This window comes from Manacus candei, unplaced genomic scaffold (genome assembly GCF_025592945.1).
Source record: "Manacus candei isolate 608988 ecotype Guabito, Panama unplaced genomic scaffold, ASM2559294v1 h1tg000014l, whole genome shotgun sequence".
NCBI classification, from domain to species: Eukaryota; Metazoa; Chordata; class Aves; order Passeriformes; family Pipridae; genus Manacus; species Manacus candei.
Window position 1 is genome coordinate 33,968,211 of NW_026138062.1, and position 22,413 is coordinate 33,990,623.

The 22,413-nt window shown below is 42.1% G+C and overlaps 2 protein-coding genes across 2 annotated transcripts in view; one reads left to right on the top strand and one right to left on the bottom strand.

The window, feature by feature from the left end:
* Positions 1 to 3,682: 3,682 nt before the first annotated feature.
* On the bottom strand, positions 3,683 to 21,543 carry POLR1D (RNA polymerase I and III subunit D). Its single transcript, XM_051779075.1, has 3 exons — positions 21,409 to 21,543; positions 13,252 to 13,326; positions 3,683 to 5,063 (listed from the first exon to the last, which is right to left on the bottom strand). Exons 1-3 carry the CDS (start codon positions 21,432 to 21,434, stop codon positions 4,778 to 4,780), a joined length of 387 nt encoding a protein of 128 aa, XP_051635035.1. The 5' UTR covers positions 21,435 to 21,543; the 3' UTR covers positions 3,683 to 4,777.
* Positions 21,544 to 21,953: 410 nt separating this feature from the next.
* LNX2 (ligand of numb-protein X 2) overlaps positions 21,954 to 22,413 on the top strand; it is a 57,505-nt gene continuing 57,045 nt past the window's right edge. The window contains exon 1 of the mRNA XM_051779022.1: positions 21,954 to 22,230. The gene's annotated coding sequence lies outside the window, so the exon portion shown is untranslated. The remainder of the gene's footprint in view (positions 22,231 to 22,413) is intronic.

Sequence of the window (22,413 nt, forward strand, 5' to 3'; positions counted from 1 at the left end):
TTTCTACAGTGGTCTAGACAGCCTTTTCTCATTCAAAGATGAATTAAAGACCATTACAATTTTACACCATTAAAGATGCCATTGCCTTCACCTTCTGACAGTTTTGATTTTTGCCTTTGTGATTGTAGTGTCATACCCTTGTAAGGCACTCCCCGTGACTGTGTTCCAGCCTGCAATGACACTGAAATGATAGAACACGAGTCTGTTTGTTACGTGATACTCCAGACTGTAACAGTGCTTCATGGGTATACAGAGAGTCTGAGGTTATCAACATGAGGCTGTGATACAATTTTCTCAAAGCATCCACCTGTATCTATGCTGGGTAACCCTCTATCTCAAATTCCCACTATAGAGATTAAATTAATCCTGCCCTGCTCACTGCCAAAGCCGCGCTTAGCCATGGCTTGTCCACAACCACAGCCAAGGCTCGTGGCACTGGTTCCTACCAGGTCCAGAGATGACAGGGCTCCACTAGCCTGTGGGACCTTACCAAACATGGCCACATTGGAAAGCTGATGGCCACCTGCAGAGTAGCCCAACAGAATGGAAAATGGGTGAGGAACACAGCCTACAATACTTATGACCATGCAAAACCTATTCTTTATGGTTCAGACACATCCACAGAGAAAACCTAAGAGCCTATAAGGAAGTCATAGATGGGGAATTGAACCCTTCTCCAGAAACCTACAGTAACATTACAGGGGACCGTATCCCCTCCCCAGGGCACCACACCACTTCCCACACAATGTTTGTGCAGCTCACCCTACACAACCACAATATAAAAGATACGGGACGCTCTTGGGAGAGCTATGCAGAACTTGCACCGTTCCTTAGCCTAAACTCTTTGGCTCAACGTTCCAGTTGTAACACAAGGCTCATCATTTTGGGTAGCAGTGAATATTGTATGAACAGCAATTTTGCATAAATATAGCACATTCTTTTTGTTTCCTCTTACAAACAAAAGTTTATTTTTTGCTGCAGACAGAGAGTTAACGTTTTGAGATTCAATATGGATTTTGCCTTCTAGAAACATTTTATAAGGTAATGGCCTGAGAATGATAAAACCGCATTTAATAAATTTAGAGTCTAAGCAATACTGAAATGATGTAAAATAAACAGGGAAAATACATCCACAGTCTCCATATGAAACTTTGAGAGGCTGCTAAATATTTGGCATAAAAGTATTTGAGCTTTTTTTGTCTTAAGATTATTGCATCTGAAAATCAGTGTGTGAATATATATTTTTCAGGCTTTCTTTTAACTGGAGCTATGCACTCCTTAACATTTACTCTTGATTATTTCCTATTGACGGTCACTAAAACAAAGAGTGTATATTAATGCAGACAAGAGTTTCATTCATAGATGGTGAGCTACAACAGGATTATTTGCAAGTGCAAAGATCACTCACATGAATAAAGATTTGGTGGATCAGTGACTCCACCGGTAAAATGGATAAAATCCTTCTCCAAACACAATCCAGATATGTTTTCTTGCTACTTATCCAAGCAAGTCTGCATTTGTGTTGTTCCACTTTAATTAACTGAAAAGACATAATTATTAATGAGAGTTCTGATAGGACAGGAAAGGAAACATGCTTCTTGGTGATCAACTTGCAGCCACAATAACAAAAAAACTCCAGTTCTGTGCAGGAAAAGTAACCCCCTCCTGCTACATTATTCCATTGATCTACAAACATTTACATCTCTTTTGTTAACTAGTTTTCTGTAGAAATTTCATGATCAGTAAAGAATGCTCTTACAAGTGGACCTCAAGAAACTCCTGTTTTAGACTGGTACAGTCTAAAAAAGAGGGTCTGGTTTTGCCTTTAAGTGGTGTTATACATGAAATCTGTTGGGCTTTTCCTGGATGTTCGTGATTTTGTGTAAATAATTCAAACTGCATTTACAAAGGAGAAGAGGCTGTACAATAAACATAAGAACTGCATGGTACTATACCTCTGAAAGTCAAAACTAACGAAAGCATTTCATAAAGGCTACATAAAATGTTTTTTCCTCCTCTCCTCATACTGTTTTGTGATCTACATTCAGTATCAGGTTGATGAAAATGAACATTTGGAAGACTTCTGTCCAACATAATAATAAAGTCTAATAAGCAAGTTCTTCTGGCTGTGGGAAGAGAATAGCTTCATCTGAATAAACTCTGTCATCCACACTGTGCACTGAAACTAAACAGAGACAACATTGGTAGCTCATAGAGAAACAAGAAACACCTGTGAAGTGACACTGCAGGAACACTAAAGGTGCATTCCCCTCCCATGTGAGTAACTAGGCTGCAATGCACTACTACGGGAAGCCAACACCAAGAACACATTATTTATTGACACATTTATACTTAAGGACTAGGTACTTTTACATGTAACAAGAGTGCTGAGTTACAGCAGTTAGTAACACATTTTGAAAAGTCATGTCAAGTTTTAATTTTCAGGGTTAAATACTATCTTTAAGGTACCTTATAAACATGATGCTGGTGCTGCACAATATGAGCCACTGCAGACACAATACAAACCTGGCTTTATGCACCCAATTTTCTATTAAAAAATTCATCAGTGGATGATCACTGTGATCTCTTCTAAGTTTACCCATTCTGTGGTTCTATGAAGAGTTGCCTTAAGAACAGTTAATGAGCAGCACAGGATTTTGTGTTTATTAAGTATGCTTATTAAAGACAGCATTAAAGGATGGAATTAACCAATGCAAGATTAATAATTCATGTATATTCTTTAAGTCAGAAAAATGTGGAATTAGATCTGAACCTACCACCATTACCACCAAAACAGGCTTTCTCCAGTTATCTGTGTTGGTCATGTCAGATCCTTTAGTTGAGCATTTCCAGTATGTAAGCATTATCAACAATCCAGACTAATTTTGAAAGAATCAACAATAGTCCTTATTCTAAAGAGGTGTTTGAAGGTCTGACTGTTGAAAGTCTCAGGACAGCATATTATCAGCACGAGCCAGACCAGCAAGAATTCACAAAAATTTTTTCTGTGGAAAATCCTCAGTCCAAATCCTGACCAATGGTGAGAATAATTCTCTGCTGCAGTTACACCCATCCAGCCATCCAGCACCGTCACTGCAGCAGAGTCCAGCTGGTATTATAGCTGCTGTCCTTCCAAAAAGGATTACTAAGAGTACACAATCAGCTCCCAGCAAAATAAGGACTGCAAACAACTTCAGTTTATTTAAACCAAAGACAGGCCTACATTCTCTAAAGATACTACTCTTTCATTGATCCCACTTGAATTATTATAAATTTTCTGAAAGGCTGGGACTTCTGTTCTAGTGCTATAGTTCCTGCAGGGAGATAGAGGAACTGTCCACAGCTCCTCTGTGGAAACGTACAAGTGTCCCACTTCATTGGGTATGCTGATCCTGGCAGTTGCCGGTGGGCTCAAAGCCAGTTTAACTACCTTCCCATTACTCAGAAAAGTAATTCCCAGCTCACGCACTAAAATTCAGCCACAGCAGATCACCACTTTGGTCTTCCCATCCCCTAGCTAACAGGAGCTTTCCAAGAGACAGGTAAGTGCGGCAAGGCTAGGAGCAGACACGCCTATAGGTGGCACTCTTGCCCTGACTCAACACGGAAGGACCACGAAGCCCCGGTTCCCTTGGAGCAGAGAGTCAAGAAATGCATTAAAGCACTAATTCCACAAGGCACGTGCAACGAACATTTTCGATTTTATTGTCACCACACTTAAAAACATAAACCTGTGTTCAAAACAATTATTTCTGAGAACAGTGAAATACAAAATATTTCACACAGAAGTTTGTTACTGTAACACAAACAGAAGTGAGACATAGAATATGCCAATGTGTATTATTTGTGCTCCCAGTCACAAGTTTAAGAACTGTACCACTACAGAATTGTCACACAGGCTTGGAAAGTGAGCATTTGACTGGTTTTGAGCGTCACCTCTGCATTTCTAGTATTACACATTTACTTGGAAACTTCCTAGCAGTGGACAGAGAATGCGAAAATTTTGTCTTCAGGGTTTGTTTTGAAAGCACCGTGACAACAGACTGTTCAAACTACTTCCTTATAGAGGGAAGTCTAAACAGAGACAATTATTGCAGGTACAGCTTTTTAGGGGTAATGTCTATGGCTATCTATGATAGATTTGTGCATATACAATAACAAGCAAAATTAAAATTTTCCTGGTAGTTCCTCCTGAAAAGCAAAGCTGGTGTTGCCCATCTTAAATTTGTTCTTTTCATACTAAAGAAAGTAATCTCTTATATTCTGTAAAAAATGCATGTGCTTGGTCAGGCACTGACCAGCTTTCCCTGCCTCAAGATTCTGTAAAACTAAACTAACCCAAATAAGCAAAACTTTTTTATTGGTTAGCAGCAAAGAAATTCTGTAAACTTCACGCAATGAATAAATTTCTGCTTAATTTAAATCTATTTCCAAAAGAGTGACATGACTAAATGATTTGTACCAGACAGAGACACACGAATCACACTCCATCACCAAGACCCTAAGCTTAGTCAGAAGGGGACAGAGCAATGGAACAAAGGGAAAGGAATGTCTGCTCTAAAACGACTGAAGGATTTATGCTGCACTTTGCTTTTCTCTTAAAGGTCCCAAAGAAAAGTTTTCTAAAGCTACCTCAAGGTTACTTCTCACACAAGCAACTTGGTTCAAAACTCAGGTTTGAACAGCATCTCTTCCTGAAAAACTGAGACATCCCTGCTGTCCTACACTTCATGACATTCCTGACTTGTAACAGCGTGCATTTGTCACTGTCTTCTTCTCATCGCTTGCTTGATCGCTTTTCATGCTTATCCTTTGTGTGCTGGTTCCTGGTTTGGTGTCTTGGAGGAGAGTAGCTGACTCTCCTTCTGGACTGAAAGCTGGGTGTATATGGGTGAATTCTGCGTTTCTTTGGTTTTTCTTCTTTTCTGCTTTTGTTTGGCTCAGACTCCTTATTGTCTTCCTTTTGCTCACGTTCTTGGTCTTGTTCTTTTTGAGATGGTAATGTGTTTTTGATGGTATTAATAAGAAATCTTTTATTTGTACCAGCAAGAGGACATTTCAACCTGTAAAGACATTTAAAAGTGATCAAAAGACAAGATAAAAACATCCTGAAACAAGTCTAAGATTTAAACTTGTGATTTTTTTAAGATAAGTTTGTGATTTTGGCTTTCCTTGCATGCCACCTAGTGTAAACTCTCAGTACAGTAAAACATGTTCAATGTTATCTCCATTCTCCTTCTGTCTTACTCTTTATGAGAAGAAAATTATTTTACTTCAACATAGTGAAAATCCACACAATTTTCACAAGGTCGTGTGTTCGGGGGAGACAGAGGATGACAATATAATTTAAGGTTGATGGTGCTTAACTTAGCTATTCAGGAATCAAATATTTAGTAACATTTTCTAAGTCGAATCAGAACGGTTTATAAAAATGACCACCTTCTAAAGTCAGCATTATCTACTGGACTCTGATATTCAGGAAGTGAGATACATATGCACGAAGAACCCAAACAGCTGTAGCAATATAACATATACATGAGGTATATCAATTTTAACATATCTGGAAACTACCAAAGTGTACTACTTCTTTTTCTTAAACAGAAAGAATACTTATCCAACTGTTTTCCATTTTTTCTAACTGTCTCCTCTCACAGCTTAACACTTTTGCACGCAATTTATCAGCTTTGTTCAGTAAACAAGTATCGTACATTTCATTTATCTTGTTGGTATCAGCTGTACTCCTGCCCAGTTTATCACCTTTTAAAGAATGGAATGAGAAAAAACAAGTTTGAACATATTCCTACAGAAAGCAGAAATCACTCTGAAGACTTTGTTTATAGTTGGAGACACTGCATTGTTTGTCTTTACAACATTTTTGACAGAGGTTACAGGATTACTGTAAGAAAATCAGAGCTGTTGGAGATCACAGTGCCATTTACTGAATCAACCACACAGGAATCCTAACACCACACTGTTAAGATCATCTATTCTACTTGCATGTTCTGTGTAAGTGTAGAAACCATACCCTATTTAAAAACCTTTGACAACTCTAAACAATTAGAGGTATCAGAACAATAAGCAAATTGCAGCAAAGATCACATCTGATTATTTAGTATACTTCATGACTTAACTGGACATGGCATTTACCATGATGTTTTGCTTCAGGTCTGCCTACTAAGAATTCCTGAAAATTGTTCTTGTCCTAAATCCTCAAAGAACTTAGGAGACTAACTGTACAAGTATATACATTGAACAGCCATGCTGTTTTATTTCCACTAGGTATTTCCTGAGACATTCCTATAGCATAGCTAGTTTTAAAATTTTCTAAACTTTCTGCATAGAAATCTCCACTGTTTTGCTCAAACCCTGGTTCAAAATAATAATAAAAAGTCTAGATCTCTATCTAGTATAGCTGTTTCATAAATTAGGGAGACAATATTTATCCATTAATTGTATTACTGAGTAAAAACACAAGGCTAATAAATGTCAGTAGAACAGGGTTTCTACTTCAAGCTACATCACCTATGAACATGGTGCTGAACATGCCATGGCACAGGTTACACTGCAGACATAACACAAACCAGCCAACATTTAAGTTCTCCATGTATCTTATGCGAGCATTAAACTGTTGTAACTCAACATTTCCTACTTAGGAATGGAGCTTTCTCTAGGCTGCATTCAGGCAAAAACTATTTCACATTTGTTCTCCTTCCCCTTGCTTTTTCTTAAGAGCTAATGCATTGATTTAAGTGCTAATATATATAGTGCCAGAAGGAGACAATCTGCCCTAAATAAACTCATCTGGCTGAAGTATCTATTTCTTTTTGACACTATGAGTGCTGCCTGAGCTACACTAAGAATGAAAACTGATGAGAAATGCAGGACTTGAGAGTCAGTTAAGAGATGCCATTAGTTCACCATCATACAGTGATAAAAGTGAGCCACCAGGCTTTCACGGAGCAGCAGTAAGTCATGGCACTGAAGAAAAACATTAGCCCTTAGTTTTAGTGACCTCAGACTTCAACAAAGCAAATTCTGCCTTCAAGTCTTAAAGGAAATGAGATGTATGGCACATGCTACATTACACACAAGCACATGTTTACATATATCCATGGTATATACAGAACTCTAAAAGTGAACTGTATTAATCCACCAATATCTTTGAGAGCATTTCTAATCATAAGAAAATTGGTACCCCAAAGACAAGCCTTTGGCTCACTGTAGGGTCTGATCCTGCAATGCTCAATTCACTGACAGCTCTGCCCTCAATGTGAGTTCTGAAGGGCTGAGAGGCAAGCTCAGCCTATGCAAGGTGGAATACAATACTGCTGACTAGTAAATAGTGCCACAGAACTGATTTGAGAAGCTTTTCTTTATAACAAATGACAAAAAAACCCAAGACACGTTAAAGAACATTAAAGTTTGAACCGGAGCGTGCCCCAAGCAGGGCTGCAGGCATGACTGAAGCAAGCACACACCCTGCAATGCTAGAGCAGTCTTGTCTACAAAACAGACTCCGGTTCTGTCACAGTGTGTTCACTCAGCAATAAGGTTCATTTTTTGCTTTACATGCTCCAGTAAGCTAAACCAACCTATTATTACCAAGAGAATCTTGCCTCCCTCCACAGGTAAGTCTCATACACCCCAAAATCTCTCCACTATGCAGTGACCAAAACAGTGCAATGTATTGTCAAAATACAATGTTAATGTTAAAATGCAATGGCATTGTATTTTGAGAAAAGAAAAATTAAATCTGTTATTGTGAATGTAGGTCAAATCTTAACTCTACTTTTGACATTTTAAGTCAACTTCTGTGCAATAACACAGAATTTCCAACCAACACCTGCCATCCAGTGAGGCAGTGACATTCAGTACAGAAGTATATATACTATACAAGTTCTTAACAGCAGAAACATGCCAACACTGTTTAAGACACAAGAGTACAGTGCCATGCGCCACAGTCTTTTCTTTGCTGAGTAATGGGACATATCAAACAGGCTTGGCACAGCAAGGCTCATCATATAGAGTAAAAGCATATCTTTCCAGGAAACAAAGTTTATTATGGATGAACTGACAAGAACATTTCTACCATTTCCAAAATGCCATGGAAAATACCAAACTTAATAGAAGAGTAACTGAAGGCAAAAAAAAAAAAAAGGCAGCTAGAGGTTGTTTTGCCAAACCAACTAATCTATGCTATTACCCTTTCACAGGGGACCTCAAAGAAAAGGATGCCTGGAAGGACACTGCAAGCTTTTAAATATGGCCTTGGCAACTAGGTACAGCTGGCAGGGCTTTGTAGAACCATAGAATGGCCTGGGTTGGCAGGGACCTTAACAATCATCTACTTCCAACCCTGCTGTCATGGGTTCCTTTCACTAGACCAGGCTTCTTAGAGCTCCATTCAGTCTAGCCTTGAACACTTCCAGAGAGGAGACACCCACATCTTCTCTGGGCAACCTGTTCCAGTGACAACTTGACTTGGGATTAGAACACGTGCTCTGGTGACAAGATTTTAACATAGTTACTTTGCAATCTCTAACTGTGCCCTATTTCTCCTCCTCCTTCTCCTCACACTCAAATGAAAGACACAGGGGAATCACACTGCAGTGTTTCTGCACAGTCACACAACACCCATTCAAAGACAAGATGCAATACAGCATTTCACAGTTCCGATGCCCTCATCATCATTTCGTATTTTGCTATACTTCTAAAAGATTTGGTATTGAGCAGAAAGCTATCTATAGGAATGAAAGCAATTTTAGGATTGCTTTACAAGAAATAGAGTTAAAAATAATTTAATGCTTCCAAAATTTATCTTTTTGCAATTTCATCTGCTCTTATAATGCAGAGCTGAACAAATCATCCAAAAATATCCTGTTTTCCATTTCTTATTTTACATAAGCTTCTCAAGTAAGCCAAGAAGGATACATTCAGTTTAGCTACCAGCATCTTTGAGGATCAGACCTACACAACAGAGGAAAAAAAAGCCTCTAGAACTTTTTTCACACAGTAGCTTTTGTTACATTTTAACTACTTTTCTTAATTAAATGACAACAACTGCCTAAAATGGGACCCAACTACATTGCTATGGAAAAACTTATGAATTATGTACATAGCACAAAGAGAAACATTTAAGGAAAGCTGAACTTTTAGCTTTATTTTAATTAGACACACAGTGGAAAACCCCAAATATCCTATACCTTTATTCCATCTATATCCAATAGCTTCTGATGAAACAAGGATAAATTTATCTAACTATTCCAAGTATTCTCACACTGTTTGTTCACAACTTCTCACTCTGGATCCAGCTGGTCCTTCAAATGTTAGCTTCCAAACAGCTGCTTGGATATATTTTCTTATCTCAGAAGTTCCAGCATCACAGCATCGTCACTGAGATTCAGCCACAGTTTCTGCTCTCTTCTGCTCAAGATTTCCAGGATTAAGACAGCTTCAGAAGAGGATTCTCCCTTCCCCTTCTCTGAGACATTTCCTTATTTGTGATTAGCTGTACTAATGCTTGAGCCAGATACATCAGCAACAGGATCTACATGTGTTATCATAAGGATGTAGGAGACCCCCCAAAAAGAGTCACCATGGCCATAGAGTACATACAAAAGAAACATTCTGGGAACTAGAAAGACTGCATTGCTGAGTGAAATCTACAAATACGAATATCCAGTATTTCTCAGATTCATTTACCATGGATGTAGATACTGCCTATCTGAGCAGTCCTGAGAGTATGGAGACCAGGGAGCTGAGACTCTTAACCAATTAAGAGTTCATGTAGTCCACTGCCAATACTGACAGTTAGTTGCTCCATGCCCAGAGAGTCTCTGATGATTTCCCTTCCTGCACAAGCTCTTGCCCAATATCACTGCCAACTTCCCTGTTGGTTGCTTGTTCCAAACAGGGACAAGCTTTTCTTCGACTAGCCTCTAACCTGTACAACTTGCACCTCCTGCCCATGTCATCCACACTAAACTTGTAAGACAATGTAGCAGCAGCAAATAATTCCCCAACTGGAAAAAATACTTGCAACGCTGTCCCATATTTGAAGGCTGAATCTTTGTATGAAAGACTGAGCTAAAGGTTGACTGCTTTGTAAACTTTTGATGTACCTGTCAGCTAAGCCAGCTTGAATGCCTGTAATTTAGGCTTCAGCAGCAGCTGACTATCCATCTCAAATGATGAGATAGCAAGAAGTTAGGCAGGGGTGCTTGGGGAACTTTTTCAAACAGTGCACTTGAGCTATGGAGATTTAATCACTCCAGATGGTAAAAGAGTATCAACTTGAACCTGAAAGTAGTCCCAAAACAGCATTCAGAGGCTTGCTGGCTAAGACTTTGCTGCCACCAACATCCACTAGGAGACATTACTTTGTAATGGTATGCACAACGTAATTCCCTCCCCAGGAACGCCACTTCTCCATACACCTCCCTTGAACCAACTCCTGTCAAATGCCGCTGACTCCAGAAATGTATTTCCCAGTATTCAACGGCTGCTGGAGAGAAACATATGCTGGAATCAGTGAAGTATGAGCAGCAGTAGCCTCTGCTTCTCCTTACCCAAAGACAGATGGTAGAACATATCTTTTCTTCACAGTCCGAGTTGCTTCAACTTTCCAGTGCCAATGCAGGACTGATGGCCTTACACTAGATGTCTCCAGGGTTTGTGCATCTCTGCTCCAGGACTCCTCTGACAAAGGGTTGAGGAAATCCCAGAAGTCCTCATGAAACACACCTGTAAGCATTTCGAGTTTGGCAAGGAAGGAAGTTTTTGCATTTCACCTGTTAACGCTGTGCTCTTAGACAAGTTGGTGATGACTTCATCTCTGCTTCTATCAGTTATGCTTTGCAGGACCTGGTCTATTAATACACACTTCCATGAACCAACTTTTCTGCTCATTTCATTTGCTATCCACAAAGCTCTGAGCAGCAGTTACCTTCCTCTCAGTAGTTTACACCCTGGAAGGTTACATATCAGCCCTGGATGTAATCTCTGAAGACCTTCAGGATTTACTTTTTTCCAGGATCAGTTACATCTGAAAGCATTTTGCTGGAGTGTGATACTCAACCTAGCATAGTTAAATTTCCTTCCAATATCTTACTGATTATATAATTTCTGACATCTATATGCAATACCTATTTGTCAGGCCAGTTCAGAAGCACGAGAGCAGCACAACAGGACATGAATAATATTAAAGGGACGAGAGCAGTGGCAGCTTGCAGCTGCTGTTCTGTCCATTGTTCTTGCAGAACTAGACAGCAAAGGCTTAACAGGATTCTGCCTATGGGGGGTTTTATACCTTCCTTACAGCAACACATGCCAGCTGTACAGTACCCTATGCCAAACTCTACAGCAGCAGATTTGTGACAACTGGGATTACTACTAGTCTCTCTAAGGATAAATTCAGAAAGGGGAAAGTCCCCAAAGATGCATTACATACAAAGAAATCACCTCTGAGAGCATGATATCCTGAGCTGCAGACAGCCCGAAGCTGGGATAGTACCTTGAAGCTACTATAGAGAGTATTCAGAAAGATATTCAGCAAAGCACTGCCTAGGCACTGGGTATCAGCCACTGATGGAGACAGGGCACTGCAGAGATGGATCCTTTGTTTGATCCAGTATAGCTATTCTCATGTACCTCTGGAGAGAAAAGGATCCTCACTTAACAGTCTCAGTTTAGGATATCACCACAACAACCCCTATGTCAACAGTCTTCATCTGCCTGAAGCCTTCTCGACAATCCTCTTCACCTTTAACACAATCCTGGCCTAGCCAGACACTATTTTGCTCTAGTGGAATCTGCAGCTGCTCAGAAGAACAGGTCACCCTTGGCTATCCCATCCCCTGGCAGGTCTTGGGCATCAGGCTTTAGCAAACTGCCCGGTGCCACGAGCTGATCATCACAGCCAGCTGAACAGGTCCACTACTGTTTTACAGACAAGGAATAAGTAGCCAGACCCAGGAGCAGAAGCTCAGGCACACTCCCGGCAGCTATTCCAGGCTGCACAAGTTGCAGCGAAGTTGCACAAGGACAGTTGATTATCTCCCAGCAGAAATCTTTAGTCTCCATGCCTGGAATTAACTTGCGAATTCACAGTAAATGAATGCATATAACACTTCATGGTGCTAATTATCTGCACTCCTTTACCTGGCCAGAGTAAAAGCATGATGGATCAGAATTGTTATAGCCACTCTAGGGGATTCAAACAATTAAGCTATTTTAACATAAACGGTATCAACTGCATTCCTAGAAGAAATACTGAGTAAAACACACAGAAAAACCCAAACTTGCTTAGAAAACATAAAGAAATAATTTTTTTTCAACAAGACACTATTCAGAGCTACTAAAATTAGCCGAGAACTTCATTAACAGTGCAGACTTATCTTTTACTACTTTGGTGGAGGAAGTCAAACCTTATCTACAAATAAGTTTAATGCAGTCAGCTGGTGCACTACCTGTGTGAACATCTCTAGATCCAACAGCTTCTTACCAAATAGCTAATCATACACATTATTTTAAGATGAATGACTCTTCTCAGCATGTTATTACTTTTTAAATTACAATTACATGCATTACATTCCATTACAATCTAGCTGTAAAATCTGGACTACTGCATTGTATTTCACTTAAGTTTTAAATACTGTGATTCTTTTCCCAGTTGCTATAAAGGTTAGCCTAGCCCCTGGGTTTTAGGGTTTTTTTTAGTATTAAAAAATAGCCATCTTCCAAAACTGGGTTATACTTGAGTTCACTGAGTTTGGTTTTGGCTACAATTTACACACGAATTCTCTACTAAAGGATAGTTTATTACTTTCAATATAAGGCTTTAGGTTTCTTTGTTAGGCTATGGATTCTTTTCACTTAAGACAGAATCTAACCCAGTAATATGTGGATAGTATGTAAGCACATGCACACTTCAGATAGCTGACATTTTAAAGATTCACGAGCTTCCAACCCAAGCTTTGCAATTCCATCTATTATAAGGACATATTATTACAAAAGATATTCTCAATTTTCCAACTGCTTTGACTTCAACACATTCAGACAAGCAATTTCATGCAGACAGAACTTACTTGAACTTCTTACCTAGACTCAATTTTTTGCCCAAATTAATATGTGGATGAAGACAAATTATTTAAACACAAAGCACATAAAAAGGTAGAGACTTCTGTCACGCATTAAATACAAAATTTATTTTGGCATCAGCCAAAGCATTCATTTCCTCTTGGCACAACTTACCAACCCATAGCTCCCATTGTTTCAGCCCTGGTTCTCCCACGTTTTGCCTCTTTAAGTAACTCCTCCACAGCCTTCCTAAATATGAAAAAAAAGAAACAAGTCACCACTGGCGGAACACAAGAACTTGCCACTTTATGCACATATGTAGGGAAAGTGGATGGCTTCTTCACTGCAGTGAGTTAAGCATTAAAGAAGCTACCAAAATCACCCTGACTTTAAGATAATTTGGATTCCTATGCACCAAGACTGAAAGAAACATTTTGAAATATTAAAAACAATTAAAGTTGTTGCAAATACAACAACAGCCATACTAAATGAAGAACAGAAATAAAGTATGCAAAACTGGTGTATTACGCTGAAATGCACAGTTCCTGTCACTTCACTTTGGGAATGCTCTTCCCTCCTGTCACTTCGCTTAAGTTCTTCCTGAAGTCTTTCAACCACAGCAAACCTATTTTGAGCACAGCTGAACACCACCAGTAAAATAGCAAGCAGTCAGATGACAGTAAAATCACTGCAACTACAAGTTGTCAAACTGTACTAACTTCGTGTAACAGAGGAAGAAGAGAGCTCATCTTTGTGACTGTGATCTAGACATATATGTATGTATGTATATATATATAAAAACGGAGATCTGTAGATCTGTGCCAGGCAGGCTTCAAATATTCACAGGTCATAACTTTTTCCTTAAGAGTTCACATTTGAAGGGCTTTGCAGAGGAAAGTGTCCAAGACTTCCACAGAAACAACAGTACAGAAACGCATCAAAAATTGCAGTATTGCTTCTCTGTGCAGTAGTCTATTAATGGCACATTGGTTTAAAGTTCCTCACAGAAGTCTTTCTTATCTAAGGTTATTAGTATGGTCTCAGTAGCAACTGGGCTTGGGGTACTTCAAATCCTTTGTAAGCAGACATCTGACTGCGAGAACATGTTGCATATCCTGTCATACCACAGGCATTCATGAAAACCGAGTGACTACCCAGGTAAATTACCATCTGTTAGAGCTGCTGCCCCAAGATGCCAAGTACAGTATCAGCGACCTCACCAGCTACTGATGCCTTCCCAGGTAGTGGAAGTAGTGTGTGTGGGATGGTTACTTGCAAGAACACCAAAAAAAAAGAGTGCAAAATCAGGCTCTACCACTGGAACGTGAGAGATTTTACCTACACAGGTTTTCATGAAACTATAGCAAAATTTGTTTTTTCCCCAGACCCTGAATCTGCTATCTGAGCAGCCTAAGCTAGTTTACAGTGATGGCAGCAAGAACATATGGCATTATAAAAGCCTGCCCTGAGCCTTCAAACACCAATGTCAGACAAAGGTGAGGAAAGAAGAAAAAAGTGTCTGATTTTACTTAGCAATTACCAAACTTGGTGATTCTGTTTTCAGAAACCTGACTAGGAGGCAGATTAAAAGCCTGTCAAAATCCTACAAAAAGCCTACAAAATCTGTCACAATTCATAACTAAAATAATAGAGATGAGCTACAAAGCACTAATAAAACACATATATTTTAAACAGCTACAATTCAATTTTAGGGAAAATATCACGGTAAATTAATATGGTGACAGCGATTCTATTTACTTAGGTAAGAATTACAGGCCATTAAGTATTTGAGACTTTTTTTTTTTGTTGTATCAAAGATCAGACTGACTTGGCATTCATCTTAGAAGCCTTCTAAGTCCACACCTGCCTTCATTATCAAACACTGTTCCCTAATAATGGTCTTTCAACATCACTCTTATTCACTGCACCTTTACAAAGCCCTTTCAACTTGCACAGGCAAATTAAACACAATGCTCAGATCCTCTTCAAAATAACGTGTTTCCACTCACTGAACTTATATCCTCTACACAAGTAAGCCAAAAGCTATGCAAACAAGATTTTAAAATTTGCTTTTAGAGGCCTCGTGGGACTCCACATTCCTTGCTATCTTCATTTTTACAGCTTGGTTACAATACAGTCCCGTGGCTGCCAGCTTCAATTCAAAGAGCAGCAGCATGAGCAAAGGGAATGCAGCATGCAACTTTCACATGAGAACCACCCGAACACTAGGAGATTGATAGGAGGAAAAATTAGGGACAGGAGCACATTTAAGAACCCTGTCATCATTCTGGCATCTTTTATAGCAAGCACCACTTAGAACTTTCTGTGGCAATTCTTTTTGAGCAATCAAGCTGCAGAATTACAGTAATATGAAGGTACAAGCAGTGATATTTTTATCTTCAAGACTATGGTCCAAGACCTATTTACATTTCTAAGGTATTAGACTTTTTCCTCTCTCTATATTACAAGGTTACAGGCGAAGCTCCCGTTGCATAAATCCTAATAACCTGTATGACAAATGCATGTGCCAAAAGAATAAGAGAATATTAAAGGCTCCCAAGTCAGGCAAAATGAGAGTTATTTTCTATTCCCCACTCAGGAGAAGAGCTTCATCTTTTTTTCCCAAAAGATCAAATTGATAGACTGAAAAAATGAATAATTGGTAATAGAGGTATGTCTGATACGGTTACAGGCAATGAAAACAGAGAGACCACCCAATGTTTGTAATTACAAACGACTGCTAGGAGCAGATGTATCGTGCAGGATCTGACAGCCAAGGGGCCAGGCAGTCACAATTCAATGCCCAGGTTCAACCAGCAGCAAGGTTGAAAATCTACTCCCAGGAGGCAGATGCACACACCATGCACCTACACCGCTGGACACAGCAATCACAGACAGACACACAGAGTACTCACACCAACAGTTTCATCCTGCTCTTGTCTCTAGCCAGGTGTGGGAGCCCCCAAGTCTTCCGCCCAACTCCACTGCTGGTACAGGCCATCCCACAGAGCTGGCTGGGACTCCTTGGTCCCCCAATACCCAATCCAACCCACTGCAGTCTTGCCTGCAGAGACACACAGGCACACATATGTGTCTCCATCTTGACCTTACAGTCAGGTGGTCAGGACTCCCTGGTGCCCCCAACAGCTCCTCCTGTGGTCTTGCTCTTGGAGATACAAGCTCACCCTTCAGCTCCCTCCTTATTCACCCACTCACCAGCTACTCCAGTTTCATCTTCACCAGCAGCCACATGCTCCCTCATACACCCATACTTGCTCCAGTACTGCAACACAAATAAATAGGTCCCCAATCCCATTCCAGTGGCCGACATCTGGATTTGCTCCCTCCATCAAGTGTCCTTGGTAGCTGGCACCCAGTCTTCCAGCCCAGAGTCCCAGCCTAACTGCTGGCATCCAGGCCTTCACTTGTTCCAGTTGCTAGCACCATGAACACAGTTTGACTCCAGTTGCTAGCACTGTATACCCTCTCCCCTCAGAGTCCCTTACCCAAGAGAGAGTTAGAAAGGAATTTAACAGGAAGACAGGACAGCCTGTGATGATCAGGCACAGGGCACAGCTAGACAAGAGTACCCACCAGCACCCTATTCGCACATGACCAGACTCTTTTACACCCTTATTCCTCTAATTTCCCATTCTTGCTTCTCCCCAAATGACTTGAACTTATCGCTTTCCTTGCCTTTGGTTCCTCCCCTATGCATCCCATAATAAGCCATATGCAATCTCGAAATGTTCTTCTTCTGCATTCCTTAACCCATCGCACAAGCCTACAGAGCAACACCCTTAAGTCCCAAAGATGTTCCAGCACTGACTTGTCTTGATGGGTGCCATCCCTGGAGACCTAGGCTGTCTCCCAGCATCAGCCCCGGGGGGTGGGTCCAAAGATGACAACCATTCCTCTCTGACCTTATGATGGGTTACCACCGGCCACTGTGTCCCCATACTCCTCTGGGCTCATGGTGACAGAGCTCTGATGGACTGGTAACTCCTGGTCCTGGAAGAGGCCAGGACTGGGTGCTATTTGGTCTCCCCTCATCCGCCATGGTCTCTCTGTTTAGTCCTCTCTGGGCTCTCTGGAAGCTTTCGGCACATAACCTAACAAACTCTGCCGTCTCCGCCCATGCCATCATCTCATTAAAGATCCTGATGAGAACTCTAATGAAAGTATATCTACTGGAATGGCTTCACAGCACACAATCAGCTATGGAAGCACACAGACCAGGAGTAGGAGGGCAGCATTCCTATTCAACACCTCCCACAGTTGGAGAAGGGACTTCATCAAACCCATCTTCATTAAAGCATGAATAACTGTTTGCAGTCTATATCCCTACTATCCAAGCTCAAAGGCCAGGCTTCTCAGCTACTGCAATCCACAAAAATCATGCTTAAACCTACTTCCTGAGGCACTCTAGGTCATGACAGCAAGCTGCAAGCCCAGGAAAAAAAATTATCAATTTTTGAATTCAATTTTCTCCACGGACTTTTATGCTAACTATACAACTTATTTTTAACTGTGCATGGGACTGCAAATAGAAGTGGATGTTGGTATTCCGATTACATCTGAATAATTAATATCAAGACCTTCAGTCAAGTGAAGGACTGAAGACACTGCCAGTGTTATTTATAATTAATTCCTGTGAGCTGGTCTTATCTGCTCGCCCTTATTAAGAAAACTGATGAAAAGCAACGTCAAGAATAAAGCCTAAACCACAACATTAAGAGCAAGAATGAAGAAAGCACAAATATGCCACAAACTTCCTAATGTTTGTTCAAAGGCAAATACATTCTACATTGGGTATGTGAATGCTCTCATTCTTGATCGATCAGGTTTCGTACTTATTTAAATATTCTATTTGTCAGTCCCATGAGTGCTATTTGCAGTACATTTCTGTGCTGATATTCTCACCAGCTTGAGTAGTACTGAACATAATACTCCACTTCAAACACTGATTTTTAGCTCGCAGACCACATTTTTTTTTACCAGGAATAAGGAATACTGAATTCTGACAGTTTGATTTTAACTGTTAAAAACAACAGTAAGAACTATCAGTTTTCTCCAAAACACAAAGATTGCTCTTTAAAAAGTGTAATTGGGATGCCTGTGCAGCAAAAATGTTAGACTATTGATTCTCAACTCAACTACAGGGCTCTTGTTAGAGCCCTTGTGATTCAGAGCAGCATCTTCTTAGGAAACAGTTAATTCCAAGCAAATGATGCTCCAAACAAGCTTGGCAAGCACTTCTAAAGAAGTATGGTATCCAAGGTTGTGAAATATTTATAGCTATTGAAAGAGAGAACAGATTATGGAAGGATTTGGACACATAGTATAACAAAGCCACTTCCTCTGTATTTGCAGAGAAATGACATTTTTACGTGCTTCAAACACACAGAAACACCACGGAAACAATTCTGGAAGGAGAGGATGAAGAAATATTTTTTTTAGATAGGAGTAAATTGGTGACCTCTGTAATATCCCAGTGGATATTTAGTTGAAATAAAGTAAGAAAAGCACTGCTTCCAGAGGAAACAAACTGAACAGCTCCTACTAAGCTGATTTGTAACTTTTTCCATCTTATTCTTGGGTCATAACTTCACAATACCATTAATTATATGTTAACAGAATTCATAATTTTCTTAGAAGAATCATATGGAACCTCAAGACTCTGGGTCTTCACTGATGCGCCAGCAAGTTCACAGGAAAAAAAATCTCAGTTCATACTTCTATCAAAGGTTACTAGGTGAGATGGAGCAGACGACACAATTTTTGCTTACACACCTGTGGTATTTACAGCTTTTAGAGTTTTAAAATACAGAACATGCAACAGCCACACAGTAACTTGCAAGTTAGTATTCAGCTTTCTAGGAAAACATCACATTCGCTTCATATTAAAGTGAGGAAAACATCAAATGCAAGATCAAGAGAGAATCAGACACAGTAAAGCTGAAAAATAATATCAGGAAATGTGGCAATAAGGACGAAATAAAAGAAGGAAGATGAAGAGATCTCTCCTTAGATAATAACAAAAAAATAGGATGACTGACTTAACAGATCACTTTTTGGAATATTGGGACACAAAATTCGCTTCTGACCAGAAAAAACATGCATAAAAATAGTTACACTTCTTTTCTCTCTCATGGTAAATTAAATAAAACCCATATGTACAAAAACATTAAGTTTTTATTTAAGACTTATTCATTGCAAGCAAGCCTGAATTAAGAGACAGAGTACTAAAAATATTCTAGATAAACCCATTTTAAACACTAAAAATCCACCAAAAATAGTTAACACTGTGGCCACAGAACAGAAATGTCATTATTTGTATGCCAAAGTCATATTATAAAAAGCCTAAAAACCTAAACTACCATTGCAGTACTACTCACAGGAGAATACAATCAACAGGTTATTGAATATGAACCTAAGGAATAATGCCTGTAACCCAAAGGATAAAGGTCTGTGTTAGACTAGTAAGGGATTCGTATTGAAGATCGTACAGGGAAGTATATTTAGGGCAAGTAATACCCAAGAATGACACCTAAATGCACACAGCACAAACTGAATTTAGGGTGCTACTAGCGAAGTGAGCTGCTACGAAAACTGAGGGTATGAAAAAGTAACTAATGACAGTGGGATCCAGGACGGAAAGTGTTAACCGCCAAGGGCATTATACTGTAGTTATAATGTGTTTGGAGCCAATTAAACACATACAGAGGTGAGTAGCAGCATGGATTGAAGATACCAGACAGCTAAACCCTATCTTGTACCACTCAGTAAGTGACACTGAGCTTCATCCTCATTATCTACCATGCTGCCACAGAAAAGGAATAGCAAATCCCAACTCAGACTGAACCTATAAGGAAGGATAAAATTTCCACTATAGTTCCTGTGAAGGAGAGCACCAGGAGGTGAGCATGGAGCAGTCAGCTATAGCCAGAGAGCAAGCAGCTGTGCCCCAAACTGCCCAGAGGACTCCAAGTCCCCAGCACAGCGATAGCAACCAGGAGACAGCATGGAAGAACAGTGACACAGATTCACCCTGCTATGAATAAAAAAGGTTTAAGTTTAGAACGGCACTAGTAAAAATAACATTCACGTGTACATAGAAAGAAGCTTTAATTATTAAACTGATGATCTGAGAGCAGAAGTAGCTTACCAAGAATTAAAAGCCTCTTAGAAAGCATTATGCTCTCTAGTCTTCCACCGCCCCAGTACTATTGCTTTTGGCCCATGTGAAATACGTGCCAGACATAAGCAGAAAACAATTATTTTCTGTAAGCACTCAGACATCTCTTTCTTAAAAGATAAGAAAGAGATCCAGGAGGAGAACAGTTCAGAAAGCTTCTGGTCATCACTTAACTGTAACAGTTGATTTAAACAGCCACCACAAAAATGAACAACTCAGAAACAAACTTGCTAAAAAAGTAATGAAACAATTCCAATCACACAAATAGGACTACTTTGACACCAACTAGTGGTATAAACATGTAAAGTGTATTCCTAAGCAAGAGAGGCCTACTTTGAGTATCTAAATATAGAAATCTGTATTTTAATCTTCAATGTTTGCTCGGGAACACTGAAACTCACTATGCGTGGCAAGACGAATCCACTGGTCCCAACGAAACGCAAAGTAGAAAACAATTTTATTTTCTTGACAAAATAACTGCCAAGCTTTTTGTATTATTCTGTACAACAGGGTAATTTTAACAATTCGTCAACTGGCACATCTCCAGGACTGAAAACTGAAATTCGTAATAACACAAGGTGGGGAGTTTTTAATTTATTTTACTAAGTATAACAACTCACCAAATTGTAACTGATGAGGGATGAGCAACCTAAGACTTTCCAATCTTGTTTCTAAGCGGCACCAACACGCAGTACAAGAACAAGTTTGTGGCTTTTTTTGGAATATTTTATTTATTTTTATTTGTCTGTCTGTGAGTTGATAAGTAATGAATTTTCCTCATTCTGTAGGGAGATTTATTTTCTACTGGAACTCCAAAGTTGTGTCCCGAAGACACCACGGAAGCGGCTCCAGGCCGCGTTCCCTTCGGGGCACCCCCCCACCACACAGCCGGGGGTTGTCAGGGGAGAGTGGGCAGAACCCGGCGGGGCTCGGGTCCCCTCCTCTGCACCGCGGGCCACCCGCCCCCGGGCGCCCGGCCCGGGACGAGCCGCCCCAGGGCCACCGCCAGCCCCGAGCGGCCCCAGGCCGGCGCTGCCCGGGCCTCGCGGGGCGGGAGGCGCCGCCGGGCCCCGCAGAGGCCGCTAGCTCCCGGGACCGCTCCGCCGCTGCCCCCGCCGCTGCTCGCCCCTCACCTCTCCAGCTCCGGGTCCTCTTCCATGGCTCCCCTGCCGCCCCCCCGCCGCGGACCCTCAGGCGCAGGCCGCCGCCATCACCCGCTGGCGGCCGGGCGGGGCGGGGCGGGAGCAGGGGCCGGCGAGGACCCCGGCGGGAGGAGCCGGGGCGGTGCGAGTCGAGCCCCGCCACACCCCCCGGGCACCGGTGGCACCGGCGGCCGCGCCCCCCGTAAAAGGGAGTGCGGGGCAGTGGGCTCTGCTTGCTGGCGGGACCCCCGCGGACCTCTGCCGCCGCGGGGGAAGGGGTGGCGGGGCCGTGATTGAGTGTAGGGAAGGCGGGAACGCCAGGAGGCGGGAGCAGGACTGGGGCTCTTGGTCACGGAGCCCCCCCAGGGTTTGCCCCCCGGGCACAGCCGCGGGGCTCGGGCGGGCGGGGACAGGTCCGCGGGCAGCGCCGGGCGCCGCGGGGGCAGCGCCCCGCCCGGCCCCTCCTCCGCGCCGGCCCCGCCCGCGCCCCCCGCCGCCCCCGGCGCCGCGCTGCCGATCAGGCGAGCGGCGGGGACACCCCGGTCCCGGGCTCCGCCGCGTCCCGCCCCGGCCCCGCTGCCATAGGCTGCGGGCAGCCCGGCCCCGCGCCCGGGGCCGCGGCCGGACTGGCGGAACGCCGCTGTCACTTGGGCCGCGCCGCTGCCCGCGGCGAGGGGCGGAGGCGGGAGCACTGGCCCTGCTCGGCCCGACCCGGCGGAGACACGCTCCCCAAGTGCTGCTGCCCAGAGTTTGCCTCCCGTAAGGCGGGGCCGCCGCGGCTGAGGAGGAGAGCGCGGCGCGGAGCCGGCGGCGGTGAGTAACTTCCTTGCCCCGCCGCGGCGCCGGGCGGCTCAGCCCCGCTCAGCCCCGCTCAGCCCCCTCCGCGGCGGCGGCGCCGGGGGTTCCCGCGGGGGTGGCGGGGCCGGACTGAGCCGCTCTAAGGGGGCAACAAGTCCGGCAGAGGGGCCAGGGCCCGGGGCCGCCGCGCGGGGTTGA

Coding starts and splice junctions, on each gene's coding strand:
- POLR1D (XM_051779075.1), bottom strand. CDS start 21,434: ATGGAAGAGGACCCGGAGCTGGAGAG. Junction 13,327..21,408: donor GAGGACCCGGAGCTGGAGAG/GTGAGGGGCGAG, acceptor TTTCATATTTAG/GAAGGCTGTGGAGGAGTTAC. Junction 5,064..13,251: donor ACAATGGGAGCTATGGGTTG/GTAAGTTGTGCC, acceptor ATGTCTTTACAG/GTTGAAATGTCCTCTTGCTG.